At 38.5% G+C, this 19,722-nt stretch overlaps 2 protein-coding genes across 14 annotated transcripts in view; one reads left to right on the plus strand and one right to left on the minus strand.

Annotated features, from left to right (window-relative positions):
- WDSUB1 (WD repeat, sterile alpha motif and U-box domain containing 1) overlaps window positions 1–15,376 on the plus strand; it is a 58,583-nt gene extending 43,207 nt beyond the window's left edge. For all 5 annotated transcript variants that reach the window (XM_081141741.1, XM_081141739.1, XM_081141743.1 and 2 more), the window contains one exon: window positions 13,896–15,376. In XM_081141741.1, the coding sequence (XP_080997867.1) occupies window positions 13,896–14,053 (158 nt within the window). In that variant the 3' untranslated portion in view covers window positions 14,054–15,376. The remainder of the gene's footprint in view (window positions 1–13,895) is intronic.
- A 570-nt stretch (window positions 15,377–15,946) lies between these two features.
- Window positions 15,947–19,722, minus strand: part of TANC1 (tetratricopeptide repeat, ankyrin repeat and coiled-coil containing 1) — a 212,151-nt gene continuing 208,375 nt past the window's right edge. For all 9 annotated transcript variants that reach the window (XM_081141752.1, XM_081141748.1, XM_081141751.1 and 6 more), the window contains one exon: window positions 15,947–19,586. In XM_081141752.1, the coding sequence (XP_080997878.1) occupies window positions 18,158–19,586 (1,429 nt within the window). In that variant the 3' untranslated portion in view covers window positions 15,947–18,157. The remainder of the gene's footprint in view (window positions 19,587–19,722) is intronic.

The raw sequence follows: 19,722 nt of genomic DNA on the forward strand, positions 1-19,722 counted from the left end.
AATTTCTGTTTGGTTCTTTTTTATAGTTTCAGTGTCTTTGTTTAAAGTACTCCTTTTATTTGTTGATTTTATTCCTGAGATCATAGAACTGCCTTTCTGAGTTTTCTTGTATCTCATTGAGTGTTTTCAGAACTGCAGTCTAGAGTACTCTGTCATTTAAATCACAGTCGTCCATGTCTTTGAGTTTGTTTTTTGGAGACTTTTCATTTTCTTTCTGACCTATCTTGTTTCCTTGGTTATTCATGGTAGCTGATGGGTTATTTGGCCATTGAAAATGTCCCATATTCCTGAGGAGATAGATGTCCCTCTGTGACTGGGTCATCTCAGTCTCAGGACACCACACCCATGGTGAGATGTGGTGGGCAATGTGCCTCTAGGCCTGTGAGTTCCCAGCACTGTTTTTTTGTAACCAGAAGCTGCCAGCCTCATTGTACTATCTGAGGTGTCCTGGCTGCCTCTACTAGGTTCCATGTGATGGGCTGGGGGAAGGCGGGTTCATGTGTCTGAGACTTTGTTTTTTCCACTGGTTTTAGCCTCATTGTGTACTCAGGCTGGAATGCTTTCTCCCTTCCTCACCTCCCTGTTCTTTATTACACCAAATAAGGATTTCCAGTACAATGTTGAAAAGAAGGTGAGAACAGACATTCTTACTTTAGCCTGTTCTTAAGGGAAGCAGTCAATCTTTCACCACTAAGATGTTAGCTCCCTCTATCAAGTTAAAGATGTTCCCTTCTATCCCAAGTTGCTGAGAATTTAAAAAATGCTTATCCATTGAAATAATGTTTTTCTCCTTTAGCTTATAATATGATAGATAACTGTATTAGTTTTCTGTTGATGCACTAACAAATCACCACAAAATTAGTGGCTTAGAACAAAATGTCTGTAGGTCAGAAGTTCAGTATGATCTCACAGGCTAAAAGCAAGGTGTTGGCAGGTTCTGTTCCTTTCTGGAGGCTCAAGGGGAGAATCCATTTCCTGCTTATTTAGGTTGTTGGTAGAATTCAATTAGTTGTGATTGTATAACTAAGGCCCTTGTTTTTGTGTGTGTGTTTTTGCTGGCTGTAAGCTGAGGGCTGTTCCCAACCATGGTAGACAAAATGATGGCTTCCCAGAGATGTCCATGCCCTAATCTTCAGAGCCTGTGAATATTACCTTATATGGCAAAAAGGGCTTTGCAGATGTGATTAAATTAAGGACCTATAGATGGGGAGATTCTTCTATATTATCTGGGTATACCCATGTAATCACAAGGATCCTTATAAGTTAAAGTGGGAGGTAGGAGAGTCAAGGTCACAGGAGATGTGACAACAGAGCAAAGATTGGAGTGATGCAGCACTGTGAGCCTCTAGAAGCTAATAAAATAAAGGCAAGCAAACACATTCTCCCCTAGAGCCTTCAGAAGGAATGCCACCCTGCTGACACCTCGATTTTCACCAGTGAAACTGATTTCATAGTTATGATCTGCAGATCATAAGATAATATATCATGCTATTTTAAGTCACTAAGTTTGGGTTAATTTGATATAGAAGCAGTAGGAAACTTATGCACTGGCTTCTAGAGTCTGTCACATTCCTTGTCTTGTGGCCTTTCTCCATCTTTCAAACTCAGAAATGGTGGGTTGCATCTCTTTGACCTACTTTCTTATCTTCCTCTTATGCTTTTAACACCTTGCTGACTAGTCATGAGTACACACACGTTTCCACGTCCAAACGTTGCTGATCGGTCACGAGATAACTCTTGTCTGCACTTATATTAAGTAATTTTGAACACCTTGCTGATTGGTCATGGAAAAGTAGCTGGCTATGCGGTATGGTTTTGATTTGCATTTCCCTAATGATTAGGATGTTGAGCATATGATCATGTGCTATTGGCCATTTTTGTATAACTTCTTTGGAGAAATATCTTTTGAAGTCCTTTGCCCATTTTTGTCTGGTTTGAGTTATAGGTCTTCATATGTTCTGGATATCAATCCCTTATCAGATGCATGATTTGTAAATATATCTCCCTTTCCATGGGTTACCTTTTCACTCTGTTATAACTTTTGTTATAAAAAAGATTTTAATTTTGAAGTTATTTTCATTGCCTGTACTTTTGGCGTCATATTCAAGAAATCACCAAATCCAGTGTTATGAAGCATTACCCCCATTTTGTCTTTTAAGAGTTTGTTTTAATTCTTAAATTTAGGTCTTTGATCCATTTTGAGTTAATTTTTGTATATGGTATAAGGTAAGGGTCCAACTTCATTCTTTTGTATGTGCATATCCAGTTTTCCACATGTGTTGAAGAGTGTTCTTTCCTTGTTGAAAACATTAGACTATATATGTGAGGGTTTATTTCTGGACTCTATTCTGCTGGTCTACATGTCTACCTTTATGGCAGTACCACACTGTTTTGATTACTCTGAATTTGTAATAACTTTGGAAATCAGGAAATGTGAGTTTTCCAGCTTTGTTGTGGCTATTCAGGATCCTTTGCAAATCCATATGAATTTTACAATGGATATTTCTGCAAAAAAGTCATTGGGATTTTGATAGGGATAGCATTGACTCTGTAATGCTTTGGGTAGCATGGGAATTTTAATTGTTAAGTCTTCCAGTCCATAAACATGGGATATCTTTACTTTTATTTGTTCCTTTATTTACTTATAGAAATGGAATTTTCTTAATTCCCTTCATAAATTTATTAGTGTATAGAACCACAAGTGATTTTTGTATGTTTATTTTGTACCCTGCAACTTTGCTAAATTTGTTAGAACTGTTTTGTTGTGTGGAACCTTTAGGGTTTGTATGCTGGATTTGATGTAATATTTGCATCTGTGTTCATAAGGGATATTGGCTGTAGTTTTCTTGTAGTGTTTGATAGGACTTCTCAGTGAAGTCATCATGATGTGGAGTTTTCTTTGTTAAGAGAATTTTTAACCATGGACTTTTATTAATTCATATCTAGCTTTTAATAGGTTAGTTCATCAAATTAGATTTGTGAATGTTCTCTTAGAGGTCTGCATTTTTTATCAACTTAAAATATTCTTGTTGGCATCATTTAATGTATTTTGTTGTGAATTTCGACTCATTCGTTTTAAGCTTGGCTCTTTTTATTTGTAAGTATGCAACTTGAATTTTCATACAACAATCTTTCACCAAGGGTAATCAATATCCTGACTTTTAACATTATAAAACATTTTTTTATAATCTTTTGGGTCTAACTTCTTTTATTAAGCATGTTTGTGTGATTTGTCCCTGTTGTTGCACAAAGCAGTAATTTGTCAGTTCTTATGTGTGAATATATTACAATTTATTTATTCATTCTACTGCTGATGGTCACTGTTGTCCTGAACCTTTATTTATATTTTTTGGTGAACATATAGTGGATATACATAGTTATTCAGAGTGGTTGAATCCATTTACACTTTCACCAGCATTATAAGAATTCTAGTTGCTCCAAAGCCTTATATTTAGTGTGTCTCAACTTTTGTGGTGCCACCAATTTATTTTTATTGAAGCAATTATAGATTTACATGCACATCTAACAGAGAGATACACTTTGCCCAGTTTCACGTGTATGTATTAAGCTCCACACAATTTTGTCCTTTTGGGGGTTTGAGCATCAATCACCAGTCAAGACAGAACAGTTCCAAACCACAAGGACCTCTTCTGTTGACTTTTTTTCTCTTCCGTTTCTGAAATTTCGTCATGTCAAAGTATTATATGAATGGAATCATACAGTAAGTAACTGTTTGGGACAAACTTTTTTCGCTTAGCATAATCCTGGAAGAGTCTTTCTAGCCTTCCTGTGTTACTTTTAGAGGTGTTCCCTGTGGGAAACAAATTGAATGAGTTAATTTAAAAAGGCCTCAATTTTAAAAGAATTGAACTGATTTCTTTATATTGTGATTGATACACTTGGGATAATTCCTCCCGGCATGTTTCCAATTTTTCTTCTCTCTTCTCCTGAACTGATCGTGTGTCCTTATTTTGGTATTTTTCCCCTCGTGTTTTGAAGGGGTGCACTTTATTAAATTAACTGCCTCAAAAATCTGCAAGACCTGTTTCTGCCTATATATTTCAGCACTCTTGCAGTATTTGTATTCATTCATCCTTTTAAATTATGAAATTCAGCATGTGCTTGGTGAAAAATTATACAGAAATTACATATATATAATTTGAAGTGGGGGAGACCCTTCTGTATTCTGGTTTATCCTTCCAGATATTTGTTTATCCATTTATAATTTGTCCTATAACATATGGGATATGACACACTTTTGAAAAATTGCTCTTATTGTTGTATCGGATAATATTCAGAAGTACATATACTTCATTCTCAACTACTGGGATGGTATTTCATGGTATAAATGTGCCATAAATTAACTCTTAACTCTGTTGATAGAGTTCTCCAAGTAATTCTGTAGAAAAACTCTTCATAGCATATGCAGGTACACTTATTTAAATATCACTGTTGGTAGTGCCTATCAGTATTAAGAATTTATCCATCTTTTAGTTTTAATTATGCTCACCTTTCATTATTTTAAAAAATTGGCTTGTCCAATTTTTGCCCATTTAGACTTCCAGATAAATTTTAGAGTCATTTTGTTATGCTACAAAAGGAAATCTTGACATTTTAATTAATTCAAGGGTGGAGTGAGGAACAGAAACGACAACTACTAGTGAGGCATTTCATCTATTTTTGTCTTTTATTCAAGTCTGTTCTGAACATTTAAATATGTTAAATCTTTTTAGAAAAATCAGTTTTCACCATTTCAAAACTGTAAAAACCTAATTAACCCTATCTTACAAGGTCATTTTCTCAGACCTACCTTCCAGCCATCTATTCTGATTGCCTTGATGCTATTTAGCATGTAGATTAAGGGCACTGACTCTGGCCAAACTGCTTGGGTTACACAGCCCAACTTTGTCATTCTTTGTTTGTTGTGACCTTGAAAAGTTCACGCCATGCATCGTTTCTTCATAAGGTGGTTGTGCAGATTAATGAGTTTATATAGGTAACTGTATGAGTATTAAATATTTCTTTCATAGTATACTGTTCATTATTTTAGAAATACTCACAGGTTGTATCTATTTTCTGACATTTGTGGGATCCTAATCCTGCATGTTGTCTCTGTGTGCTTTTCTTCAGTGGAGTATTACTTGTGGAATTCTAGCAGCTCTAGAGAGGCGCAGGGCTTGCTTTGTCCACTTCCCAGGACCACACATGGGCTTTTTTCTTGAATAGAGATATTTTTCACTTGAACTAGGATGAAGCCTTTTGAACCTGGAAGCTTCAAATCTATGTAAAAAGATGCTTCTTCTAGTCACCCTATGTATAACGTAAGAAATTTTGGGTTCACTTAATCTTCCAGGAATGGAAGTCTAAGGAATGAAAATATCTTCTAAATAATAGCTAACCTTATTTTACCAGAATCCATTCATCTGAGCATATTAAACTGATTTTTGAAATAAAACTGTGAATGGAGCTTACTAAATATTGCCCTAGAACTATCTGGTACCGATCTTGGTTTATAGCAAGACTCAGATGCTACTGTGTGGATGGAAAATTTAAAAGGTAGTGAAAACAAGCAAACCTAGTTAATACTGAATGTAATGAAAATATATAGTGTACAAAATTGCCAGTTTTTCCCATGGTGACAAGTTTGATTGCAAATAAGCTAACTCTAGTTGCAGTAAACTTCGAGTATCCATTGTTTTTAGTTATTATAATGTGTCACTGCTCTTTCATTTATATGCGAAAGGCTCTGTGGGGGCAGTGGTCTTTGCATCTCTGATAAACCCTCTTGCTGCTTTGGGATGCACTTCGGTAGAATTATTTCCAACCTTACAATATAACTAGCAATGTAGATCTACTCAGAACTCCTGCTTTCTGTTTATCGAATGCTTTAGGGAATATATTTGCCACCAGGAGAAAACTGATTATTTCAAAGAATCACTATTTTATAATACCATGGAAAGCTGATATTAAACTTTAAAGTGAACTAGGGCTAATGTAACTGTCTTTCCTGTAGTATGTAACCTGTACTTTCATAGAGTGAATGAGTTGACATTTATTCGCTGCTACCTGACAACTCGGAAGCAGGCAAGGAAAAGTTATTCACTTACAGGTGACAAAATACTATGTGATGATAATATGCTCTCACCATGAAATTGAGAGAATGTGAAAAATTTAATAAGCCTAAGTAAAAGGCTATTTGAAATTTAGTTGCTGAGGGAGAGAAAAAGACTACTAGCTACTTTGAATAGTACTTATAGTAAAAAACCAATGTAACTAATAATATTCTTGGTGTCTTCATTCATAACCATATTAGTGTAAACATAACTAGTAGATCAAAAACACAAACTTCCTTAAGCATTGAAATAGATGAAACCAGCTCCTACTATAATGTTATTATCAAATGCACTGGTAAATAATTTGTCTTAACTCATTCCTAGAGTGACAAGAGTTGATATTAGCTTACAAAGCTCAAGCTAAAACAAGGATTCGGAAAGGTGAGAAATAAAGACAGGCAAAATAAAACAACTAAAGAAGGGGTTACATACTTGTAGAATGAAGACATCCCCCAAATTTAAAAAGGAACAGGATGCTATATAGTACTGAAGACCACGATTCTCAGTGAGGATAACCATCACTAGCTATGCAGTCCCAAACTCAAACTACAGATGATGTGAGGAGAAAGCGTAATTATGGATAGACTTGATTATACCTCTCTGTCCAAAGTAGAAAATACACCTATTTGAACACATAGGGGACATTCATAATCATATTAAAGCACCAAAAACCACCATGAAAAATAACACAATAACAAGAGATTAATAATAAACCTGTGCCCTGCTATTATCTGATTTATCTAGCCTAGTGGCAAGTGAATTAGCTCTCATTGAACTCACACTATTTCACAGTAATATTGACACACACATCATTTATCAGTAATAGGCCAGTGTGATTGTATTCTATAGAATTGAGGTTCATTATGCTCAGCTTTTTATAAAATTAAGTCCAGCAAGTCCTTGTTGCTGATTGGTTTTATGTTGTTTTGCTTAAGGACACAGAACCTATTTTACTATAGGCATTAAAGTTCTGACACCATCTCATCAACATTATAACTAAAGGATGTTAAACAGAACTACATTACTCGAGGATTTGCTGTATATTTTCCTAATTAAACCGGTTTTACAACTCAACAGTAAGACAAGTAACCCAATTAAAAGTAGGCAAGAGATTTGAATAGACTTTTCTCCAGAGAGGTATACTAGTGGCCAGTAAGCGTTAGAAAAGATGAAATGAAAATCAAAACCACAGTGAGATACCACTTTATGCTAGGATGACTAGAATAAAGAAGATAGAAAATAACGTGTTGTTTAGTATGTGCTAAAATATTGCTGGTGAGAAGGTAAAATGGTGCTGTTGCACACAGTTTGGCAGTTCCTCAAAAAGTTAGACAGTTACCATGTGATCCAGAAATTGTATTCCTAGCTGTATATCCAAGAGAATTGAAAATATGTTGCTATAATAGCTTGTACATGAATGTTCATAGTAGCCTTATTGGTAATAGCCAAAAACTGGAAATAACCCAAATGTCCCATCACTGGATGAATAAATAAAATGTGGTATATCCATTTAATGGAATATTAGTCAGCCATAAAAAGGAACAAATACTTACAGATGTAACATGGATGAACCTTAAAAACATTATTATGCTAAGTGAAAGATGCCAGAAACCATAGACCACATATTGTATGATTCTGTTTATAGGAAATGTCCAGAACAGGCAAATCCACAGAGACAAAATAGATTAGTCATTGCCAAGGGAGTGACTACTAATGGGTGCAGGGTTTATTTACGGAGTGATGAAAATGTTCCAAAATTAGATAGTGGTGATGGTTATACTAAGAACCACTGAATTGCATACTCAGAGTGGTGGATTTTATAGTATGCGAATTACATCTTAAACAAAAGCAAAAGGCAGTTGAGTATCTGCAGGAAGCATCTACCATCTCTAGGACTCAGGGAACAAAAGGAAGTTGAGGTTATCAGAGGCTCACATGGGTCTCTCAGACCCAGGCCTCTAAGAAAGGGGAGCTACCCAACTGGTGCTAGTTTCTCTAAAGGGGGAAAGAAGACAAATTTGGGCAGTACTGACAAGCAAGGAAATAAATCTGGAGAGTGTAACCAACTACTCCTGCCAGGTTGAAGGGCCATTGCCAGCTACAACGCTGAGAGGAGCCAGCTGGCAAAAAAGAAATGTGAGTTTGTAGCTGAGAGGCAGTAGGTTAATAGGGTTAATCAGCAAGTTAAATCAAAGAGGAATAAATACCCTTGATACGTGTAAACACAAAGCAGTTAAAGGGTTTAACAGAGGACTTAATTTACAAAGACAAAAGCAAAACTTACCAGACATAACAAAACTATAAAACATCCCTGTAAAGTATACTTAAAACAAATGGAAAGCATAACTCGGTGATAGGAAAGACTCTGAGGTTTCTCCCTGGAGATTCACAAGGTGATTATTAGGTTCCATTGGAAAGAGCACAACACATAACCTAGGGAAGGAAAAGAATGAGGAGAACTGTCACTAGCACGACCAGTACCAGATGTGGGAACATGCTGTAAATAAAGCCTCTAAATAACACTGTGCAATCGGCACGTGAATAGACCAATGGAAAATAATTTTTTAAAATGCAGAAATTGATCCAAGGGCATTTGGAAATTTAGTGAATGACGTAAATGGCATTTTAAAACGGTGGGGAAAATAATTTAAACAAGTGGCGTTCTTACCGCTCAGCAGCCGTACGGAGGACAAGCTGGCTTCATCTTCTGTACTGAGCATCTCGGGTCAATTCCAGATGGCTCAGAGGCCCACGCAAAAGTGTGGGCAAAGTCCTCGATAGCCTGGACATGGGGACGCTTTCTAACCTGGACGCAAAATCCACAAGCAGCCTAGCGGTTGAGTATGGACCTGTGATCCAGGAGATCACAGTTCCATTCCTAGTCAGGGCACATGCCCGGGTTGTGATGTTTTCTTGTTCTTTCCCTCAAATCAATAAAAAAAGATGAAGTGTTAATATTTCACAGATTTAAAGAAGAATTAATACTAACTAGTCCTTTGCAAACCTTTTCATAAAACAGAAAGAAGGGGTCTTATCCAAACCCATTTTACATGGGTTTTGTTATCTGGGTCATGCTGGCAGACAAGGACACGACAAGAAAAAAAGTTACAGGCCAACATCCCTGATAAACATAGATGGAAAAATTCTCAAAATATTGGCAAAGCAAATTGAGTGCATTAAAAGGATCATACGCCATGATCTAGCAGGGTTTATTTCAGGGATGTAAGCATGTTTCAACACTCATGAATCGGTGTGATACACATTACCACAAATGAAAAGGCAACCTACCGAGTGGGAGAAAATATTTGCAAATAACATATCTGATAAGGGTTAATATCCAAAATACATAAAGAACTCATACCACACAATAGCAAAAAACAAACTTACAAACAATCCCATTAAAAAATGGACAGAGGATCTGAATCGACTTTTCAAAGACATACAGATGGCCAACAGGTGCATACAAAGGTGTTCAACATCACTAATCAGGGAAATGTAAATCAAAACCACAATGAGCTATCACTTCACACCTGTCAGAAATGGCTGTTATCAAAAAGAAAAGAGGTAAGTGGTGGTGAGGTTGTGGAGAAAAGAGAACCCTTGTACATTGTTGGTGGTAAGGTAAACTGGTGCAACCACTATGAGAAATAGTATGGCTGTTCCTCAAAGAATTAAAAATAGAATTACCATATGATTCAGAAGTTCTACCTCTGGGTATTTATTTGAAGGAAATAAAGTCACTAACTTGAAAAGACATCTGCACCCCTGACATTGTAACATTATAATAGCCAAGGCATGTAAACAACCTAAGTGTCTATGAATGGTTAAAAAAAATGTAACACATCATGAAAAAGGAGATCCTGACATTTGTTATCATGGATGGACCTTGAGGGCATTTTGCTAAGTAAAGTAAGTCAGAGAAAGACAAGAACCATATAATCTCATTTATATGTAGAATCTAAAACAAAACACCAAACTCATAAAACAGATTAGTGGTTGCTAGAGGTGGGGGTGGAGTGGGTGGGGGAGTGGGTGAAGATAGTCAAAAGGTACAAACTTCCAGTTATAAAATCAGTATGTCCTGGAGATGTAATATACAGCATGTTTACTATAGTTAATAACACTGTATTATACATTAGAAAGTTGCTGAGAATGGGTCTTAAAAGTTTCTCATGACAAGAAAAAAAATTTGCAACTGTGTGTGATGATGGATGTTTACTAGGCCTGTTGTGATCATTTTGCAATATATATAAAATCATGTTGTATACCTGAAACTAATGTTATGTGTCAGTTATATCTCAATTTAAAAAGTAAATCTTCCTAAATTAAGGGCAACCTAACAGAAAAATGGGCCAAATATAGTAATCGGTTCATAGAACTATGAAAAGCAAATGGTTCTTAAACATATGAAAAATGTTCTATTTCCCACAGAATAAAATAAATTGAAACTACCTGATACACTATACCGCTGCACAAGAGAGATTGGTAAAAATCCAGTTTGACAACTTATTCTCTTGATGAAAATTCCCTTTCCCCAAAGCTTCACCATTATTAGTAGGAAAAGAATAAAGGTAGAATTCCTATGGAAGTATTGGCCTATGTAGCAAAATTATACATGTTGACCCTTTGATGGAGCAGTTCTATTTCTGGAATTTCCCCCAAAATGATAAGAATGTTCATTGCAGCACTATTTGTAAAAGGCAAAGATTCGAAACAACCCAGATGTCCATCAATACATCCGTAGAGTAGGGAAGAAATAACAAGGTACAGTTAAGTAAAAAAAACAACCAGGGAGGAAACAAGATGGCAGCCGAGGTAGCAGCTGCACCTGCTGCGTCCCACAATCACATCAGAATTACAACTAAAATACAGAACCACCATCACTCAGAGCCTCCTGAAATCCGGCTGCACAGAAGCCCTACAATAGGGAGCTGAAGGAGCAACGAGACTGGTAGGAGGGGCGGAGACAGTCCCAGACCCAGTTGCCACAGGAGGGAATCTCTGCTGCGGAGGTTTCCCGGAGGAGGGAGGGGTCCCAGCCCCACATCAGGCTCCCAGTCCAGGGCTCCAGGGCTGGGAAGAGAAGTCCCCACACCTTCGGGCTGTGAAACCAGTGGGGACTGTGGCTGAGGGTCGCACAGGCTGCAGGAGTCCCAGGCAGCTCCTCCTAAGGGGCCCCCACACGGACTCAGATGTGCTCCCTCTGAGCCCCAACACCGGGCAGCAGTTTGAAAGGAACTTGGGACACTTGGGGAGGAACTAACCTGCCTGAAATCCGGGTGAGAGGTGGTTGTCAGACTCCGCCACGCTGGATTACAACCCTTCCACGTCCACGAGTGACACACTCAAGGGGCGCACTTCGTGAACACCAAAGCTCCACTGAAGTAAATCCTGCTCCATAGGGGTGTCTCCAGCACAGCAGCTCTTTGGCTGTAGTTGCTCACAGCCGATTGGCCTGGGGGTCAATTTCTCCCAGTGACGCCAATAGCAACCGAGGCTGAACTATAACAGGACAGAGCACACAGCCCACACAGGGGAGCATCTAGAAGGCCCAGCTCAGGTGACTGGGGAGGCTGAGCCACTGGACCCTACAGGACACCTACTACACAAAGCCACTCTACAAATTCCATAGCAGCTCTACCTAATACATAGAAACAAACACCTGGAAGCAGCCAAAATGTGGAGGCAAAGAAACATGTCACAAGGGAAAGAAAAGAAATCTCCAGGAAAGGAACTAAATGAAATAGAACCGAGCAAGTTACTAGATACAGAGTTCAGAATTATGGTTATAAGGATGCTCAAGCATATTAGAGTATTACGAAAACAACTGAGACCATCGATGACATAATAAAGGACCAATTTGAAATGAAGGCTACAGGAACTGAAATGAAGAATAATTTACAGGGAACCAACAGTAGAGTAGAGGACGCTGAGAATCAAATCAGCAATTTGGAACATGAGGAAACAAAAAACACCCACCAGAATAGCAAAAAGAAAAAAGAATCCAGAAATATGAAGATAGTATGAGGAGCCTCTGGGACAACTTCAGGCGGCCCAACATTCATATTATTGGGGTGCCAGGAGGAGAAGAGAGCAAGAAATTGAAAACCTATTTGAAAAAAAACAATTACAGAAAACTTCCCCTACCTGGGGAAAGAAATAGACTTATAAGTCCAGGAAGCACAGAGAGTCCCAAACAAGAGGAATCCAAAGAGGCCCACAGCAAGACACATCATAATTAAAATGCCAAAGGTTAAAGACAAAGACTTTTACAAGCAGCAAGAGAAAAGCAGTTACCTACAAGGGAGCACCCATACGACTGTCAACTGATTTCTCAACAGAAACTTTGCAGGCCAGAAGGGAGTGGCAAGAAATATTCAAAGTGGTGAAAAACATGGAACTACAACCAAGACTGCTCTACCCAGCAAAGGTATCATTAGGAATTGAAGGTCAGATAGCGAGCTTCTCACACAAGGAAAAGATAAAGGAGTTCATCACCACCAGACCAGCACTACATGAAATGTTGAAGGGTCTTCTTTAAGAAGAAGCTAATGAACAAGAGAATCTGATGAACTAAATAGATCCAGAGACACTGACGCATGCAACAGATGGTCATATTTCAGAGGGAAGAGGGAAGGGGGGTGGAGGGTGGGAGGAGATTAACCAAAGTAGTTATATGCATATATGCATAACCCGTGGACACATAACAGGGTGAAGGCCTGGGGAGGGGTGGGAGCGAGGTGGAAGGGGTCAGTTGGGGGGGAAATGGGACACCAGTAATACTCTCAACAATAAAGTTAAAAAAATAAAAACCAAACCAGGTACATAGTAGTACACAGCATGTTAGCTTTTATGTACGATTGCGTATGTACTGTGTGTACACACACATTTGCTTATATTTTCAAAAAGGATAAATGAAAAACTAATGTCCGTGGTCACCCATAGGGGAAGAGAGGGTACGTGGGTTGGACAGATAGAATAGACTCTGAATATACCTCATTTCATAGTTTTCACTTTGAAACCACTTAAGCGCACAGAGTTAGAGGCATGGAAACCGATCTTCAAAAACTGGGAGGAGAGGAGGAAACGGGAGGCACGTTGGCCAAACTGTCACGCTGGCAGTGGAACCAAACAAGTTTCCTCCACATGATTTTCAGCTTTGCAAGTACACAACTCTAGTGGATCTCTTCTGCTAGTAATAAATAGGCATTGTCTGGGACAGTTGTACGCATTGTAGATTAAAGTGAAGAGGTTAATGTGTATATGTAATAAGGAACTAACATTTTCAGTTTAAGAGGAAAGAGCTACCAGTATAAAAGGGTTAGCAAAACTCCAATCTTTACATGTGCAAAAGGCAAAGAAATTTGCAAGCACATGGTATTAAAATTTTTAGCCAGTAAGTATTTTTTATTTTTGCATCACAATTACCTTTACTTTCAAGTCCTTAGCGGGACTTGGCATTTGTTCTAATGTATCTTCGGTACCCCTCTACCTGGTTCCTCTTCTTTCCTTTCTGATACATCTGAAATTTTGACAGGGTTTTCAGTTGTAGTGTCGAAAAAGAATCAGTAAAATATGGACACTGTTCAAAGCAACTTATGCAATCTTAATGTATCTTAAGTGGTAGAATTTAGGGTACTGTTGCAGAAGTATTTTGACAGTAATACCACTTAAATCACAATAAAGACCTTGAAAATGGAGTTTTTGTACCCAACTCATTTTAGTAATCCTAACTTCCTTTTTCTGCATTGCAAGTAATTTGTGTATTTTTTTTTTTTTCAGATGGCTATTCGTATGAAAAGGAAGCAATGGAAAATTGGATAAGCAAAAATAAGCGAACAAGTCCCATGACAAATCTTACTCTTCCTTCAGTGGTACTTACACCAAATAGGACTCTGAAAATGGCCATCAATCGATGGCTAGAGACTCATCAAAAATAAAATTTGTATTATTTTGTATTATTTACATTTTATCATTGATCTCATTTGAATGATTTAAAGGTAAATACTATTGGAACATTAAAAGCAAAATGGAAGGAGAAGGTAAACTTCTTAAATTTAGTTACCTATAAAAATAATTAGTATCTATATTTCATTCTAACCTCTTTATTTTTACAAAAGCCTTTTTTTACCAGTGAAAAAACAATCTTAACCTCTAGAGAAATGAAGTTTTACTGACTTTAAACTGCAACGTTCAATTTTATTAGATATAGGTCATATCCCATTCCAATCAAAGATTGGAATAATCTAGAATATAACATATTTAAATCATAGTTAATAGTCATTCATTTGATAACACTTTGGAATCCTTTTCTAAAGATAATTTGTAGCAAAATAATTGTAGTTTGTTTATGACTAAATAATGAGCAATTCTGTTGGATTCTAGATTTTCAAGGTGGTAATTTTCTCCATTGTCCAAAACCACTGTACAAGTTCAGTGTAATAAATTATCATGAATATCAAGTTAACTTTGCTGAAATATATAAAGTGGCAGATTAGCCTTTTTTTTTTGGATGTAGAATTCTTGAAGTTCCCACATAATATTCCAAGCTAGGGGGACTATACACAATAGAATATTTAATACAACACTGAGTGTCCACTTAGAAGAAAACTTCAAGTTCAGGAAGTTGTGGTTGCATTGCCTTTACATACCTGTCAGAAGTCGTTCACCAGAATGGAAGCCCTTAGCGGGAACACTTGTTAGAATCAAACTGAAGGGCAGGCAGGGACCCAGAATCTGTGTGTTTACCCCCAAAACCCTTGCTGTAATTGTTCAAAAATTTGAAAACTTTGAAATCAAAGGGGAAAAGTGGTGTAATTACCTTATATATTTAGTCAGTCTTTTCCTATGTTTTTTAAACTTAAAGCTAATAAGCCCTGTGTTCACAGAAAGGTGGGAAGCCTAGCTACCACCGCAATCTCCAAATGCCTTTTCTAATTGCTTTGTACAATTTCTGTCATCCTAATATGTATTGTTGGATTTTACTTCGTGTCATAGCTAGGTTTCACAGTCTATGATTATAGAAGTGTTTTGTTTTTTTCTTATAAGGACAAAAAGGTTCTAAAAGGTGTTTTGCTATTGTACTCTCTAGAGAAAGGATGCTAATGTAATTCAACTTTAATTGATAGAGCCCACCATTGGACCTGGTATCTTTTGTTTTGATAAAGTGATAGACTTATTTTCCAAAGGAGGCTATTTGGTTTTACATAAAAATTTCTAAAAATCATCATTTACAGAAAAATAAAAGGTTGGTTATTTTTTAACTGTTAGAGGTGATTGTCTTTTCTACATTTCACCAGGACAGTTTCCTGTTAAACTGGCTACAGACTAAGATGGCAATAATTTACCAAATGAAGTACTTACAAATAAACCAAAGCCAAACAGCTCCCCCTCCCCACAGACACACAAACAAAAAACTAAACCAAATCCGAAACTGCCCACAGGAAGGGACACCACACAAACCCTCTGCTGCACTCTCCAGGCCCCTCCATCTGCTCAGGACCACAGGGAGCGGCAGACACCTGCTCCTTGGGACTGGCCAGTAGCCTCCCCAGGAGACTTGACTTCTTGGCACGACTGAACCAAGAATCTTATCTTTCCTAAGAATATATCAAAATCATAATGTGTATGTAATAAATTCCACTAGTGGTCACACTAGCAGCTTCATAGGAAAAGTCACCCAACAACAATTATCTTATTAGCCAGAAACACTTTGCCCTCCCACCCAGGTGGTTTTTAACCTTTAGTTTAAATATATACCTGTAAAGAAGGACTTAAAATACTACCCTTAGCCTTGTTAGTAATAACAGTAACCACACAATAGCCTGCAGTAGTACAGAGAATGCTTAGGCTTAAGATCCAAGTCAGGATTTTATTACAGTACAACACAGTTTAATGTTCACTCTCATTCAAACTACTTTGAAGCTGAAATATGTAGGTATAAAGACAAATATACACTTTTAACAGAAAAATACAAATGTGAAGAACAAACTTTCATACTGATAGTGTTCCTTGTGTTGCCAAAATGTTTGAGAGTTAAAGAAAGCTATCCTGTTGCCAGTAAAAACATACACCAAAAACAGATGAGAAAATTATAGAATGCTCTCTGTGCTTTCTCCCCTATTTGAGGCAAAAAGACAAACTTTGACCCTTGAATGTTTTGGGATTTCTAGAAGTTGTCACTCTTGTTTAAAAATTATTACTAAATGAAAAAATATTCATTTGGTAGTATTACTATAAAATCAGGCTTTTCACTATTTTCTTTAGGGTAAGATCACCCAGAATTAAAGCAAGGCAGATAGCTGTCATCAAGGCATTCTCTACTTAGTCATGGTTTCATTTAATACAAAACAAATTCTATTAATAGTCTTTATTCCGTGTGGAAAAGTACAGTAGTTGTGCAGAAACAAAACTACATAACAAAAGAGTAAAACTCACAAATATTAAAGAGAACAATAAATAAGCCATAGTAGTTAAAGCAGAACTCATGAAAAGCCTATAAAAAAATGACAAAGTCGTACAAAATACAACAGGAACAAATGTTGAAGAATCACACCAGATTTCTATTCGTACAAAACCACAATGACGCTCACAGGAACTTCATTACAACAAGTTAATTTTAAAACATTCTGTAAATATAGAGGTTCCTTTTCCCCAATTCTAGAAAATAGATTTCACATCCCAACATATAAAACACACTCCCACCTCTCTCTCAAACTAGCATTTCAACATCCTTCAATAGCACACCATTTTCATATAAAAATACCTTTAAGCCAAGGTTCATTCCTGTACCTTATCTTTACAAATGAATAATACATCAGTCTGAACTTAAGTAGCACCTCAAAGGTGTTCATATAAAGGAAATAAAGTGCCGTTACTGGTACACTGTTAACATGCCATAATATTATAGTGTTCAGTGCAATAACCAGCATGGATGACGTTTACAAAGAACATGCAAATATATGACTTTTCTTTTAAGGTTAACTACTTGAAATAGTTATATTTACAAGTCTGAATACACTTGGCTATTTAATATGTACAACATGTGACTATAAAGTAATGATTGTATAATAAAACAAAAGCAACTAATGAACTAGACCTTAGGAATCCAAATTAAATATTGTCCTTCAAGGACCTTGGAAGGCTTGTTCCAGGAGTGCTACGACTGTTAAAAGCAGTTGGGGAACCAATTGAAAGCTAATTTACGTGTCACCGGGAATGCTATATATTCTTAGTATTCTAGCCCAAATCCAACTTGACCACCAATCATGATTCCAAATGGCTTACACTGTTTCCAAATATTGAAACACCTTGAAATGGGAATATAGCTCCATAAAAGGTGCTACAGAAATACGATTAATGAGAACCATAACACTGAAAGTAAGTGCTTCATCTTCTTCAGGGAACTGCTATGAAGGGAACAAGACTTGGCTGTTGTCATACTTTCCTTAAAAAAATAATCAGCTCTATAACATTTATAGTCACACATACTCATCTAGAAATCACTGGGGTCTTAATTATATATATGTGTGTGTGTGTGTATAAATAAATTGGAATTTGACTCAATGGAACTGTAACTTGAAAATTCTATCTTTTCCAGAACACATCACCTGGCTGTTTAGTCAAGAGTTAAACCTATCACTAGACATTTATGTGATTTTACCACATAGCAAAGGACTAAACATTTATATTCTCTAAGAAATATGATTTTTTATCACATAGCTAAGGCTAGGAGAAAAGTGATAAAAACCAAGCAATTTCACAGGAGAAAAGCACGAGTTAATGTCTTCTTGGCTGTCTTAAAATTTTTAATGTAACAGGCATAACTAATTGTAGTTTTCAATTCTGGTTAGCATTCTTATTTATGGTGACTTCTGGTATTTATCAAGGAAACGGTATTCTGTATTTTAAATAAATATGATCCACCCCCAAGGAAAAAAAGAAAAAATACATGGCTAAAAAGTAATTTTCCTCATAAAAAAACATTTAATTAGCAAGAGCCAACACATTGTTTTTCAAATTCTACCAGCGGGTCTCTCCTCGGCTCACACATTGGACTCTATGAATGATCGCTTTGGTTTTGCTGAAGGAAGGTGACTCCTGTGGGCTTCGTTACTGATGTGAGGCTGCTGTTTAGAGAGGCTTTCCTGATACAGATGAGAGACAGTCTTGGTAATCCTGGTATCTTGACAGTGGGCTGGCATTTGGCACTTCCTTTCTTCTAGCTCCTTCACCTGCGCCCCATTGTGCACACCGCCCCCCAGGGTAGACACGGAGCAGGTTTTGGCTTGGCTGTTATATCCTGCTGCTTGTTTGAGAGAGGGCTTCTCCGAGTTCGAGGACTGCAGGCCAGCTGCAGAAGCTGCGTTTGTCAGGAGCCCCTCCGGCACCGCGGTGTGCCAGGTGCGGCCGGGAGGATTGCTCTGCTGCTGAAACCTCGCAGTCTTATCCATGATGCCCATGAACGGGGTATTGCGCGGCCTGTGCTCGGCTGTGCCGCTCTGACCCTGGCTAACGGCCTTGTCTTTGACTCGAGCATCTGGTCCCTGGCCCTTGAAGCCATCTGAAAAACTGCTGTTTGAAGTCAAACTACTGGTTGAACTGGACATCTTTATGCTGCTGGAGGGAGAACCAGAAGAGCCCGAGCTGGTGAGGGAAGCTGGGTGTCGCATGTCACTGCAGCTCGCGGGCCCACCTTGGTTTAGAGGGGCCACATCCACGGCCATGGAGGCGTGAGACAGAAGCCGCTCTGCACTTTTGATCTTGCTTGGTAGAGGGTATGCGGTGCCACTCTCACTGTGCTGCGGCTGGACGCTGTGGCCCGGGCCCAGCCGCTCTCCAAAGCGGCCGGAACCCGCCCCCCCAGAGAAGGTGCCTGCTCTCTCCGGATGCTGGTTTCTGCTGCCAGCGGGAGCTACAGTGATCCTACCCGGCATAGGGCTCGGGGGAGGATTCGGAGACGAGACCTGCAGTTTTGTGCCACCGTTCCTCATGCCAGCCTGTCCGGAACCCAGATGTTGGCTGGTCTTCACGATCTGGGCCTGCTTGGTGGGCTGCATAATCAACCCCGGCTGCATTACGGGCTCCCTCGGGGGCTGGGGGGCTCCTGGCCTGCTCTGTGGAGAGACTGGCCTTATTTTGGACTGCAACCCTTCTTGAAGGCTCCGGATATACGGGGAGGGGACAGGTGGCTGGGGCCTGGGAGTCAGGGAAATGGATTCTTCCTGTGGAGAAGTTTCCTCTTCTTCCGCCTCCTCCAGATGCAACTGGTCATCCAGTCCAGGGGTTGGGGCTTCCTCCTCATTATCCGAGTCATTGGCGGGGGCCGGGGGCGGGCACTGCTGTTTCTGCTGCTGGCTCCTCTGGAGCTGCTTGCATTCCTCTTCTACGCGGGCCAGGAGCCTCCTGATCTCCTGGTTGGTGGGACAGAGTTTCACCGCCTCTCGCAGGTCAGCCAGAGCGGCCGCAAACTGCCTGCATGTGGAGAGAGAAGATAAAATCACAAGCCACGTAAACACACGCTCTGAATGCAACGGTTCATGAAACGGCTCTGCTGACAGGAAAGAGAAGGGAGCCGAGTGAGGGTTGAACACTCACTGGTGGACAGGAC

Source organism: Miniopterus schreibersii (genome assembly GCF_964146895.1).
Source record: "Miniopterus schreibersii genome assembly, chromosome: 7".
In the NCBI taxonomy this organism is placed as follows: domain Eukaryota; kingdom Metazoa; phylum Chordata; class Mammalia; order Chiroptera; family Miniopteridae; genus Miniopterus; species Miniopterus schreibersii.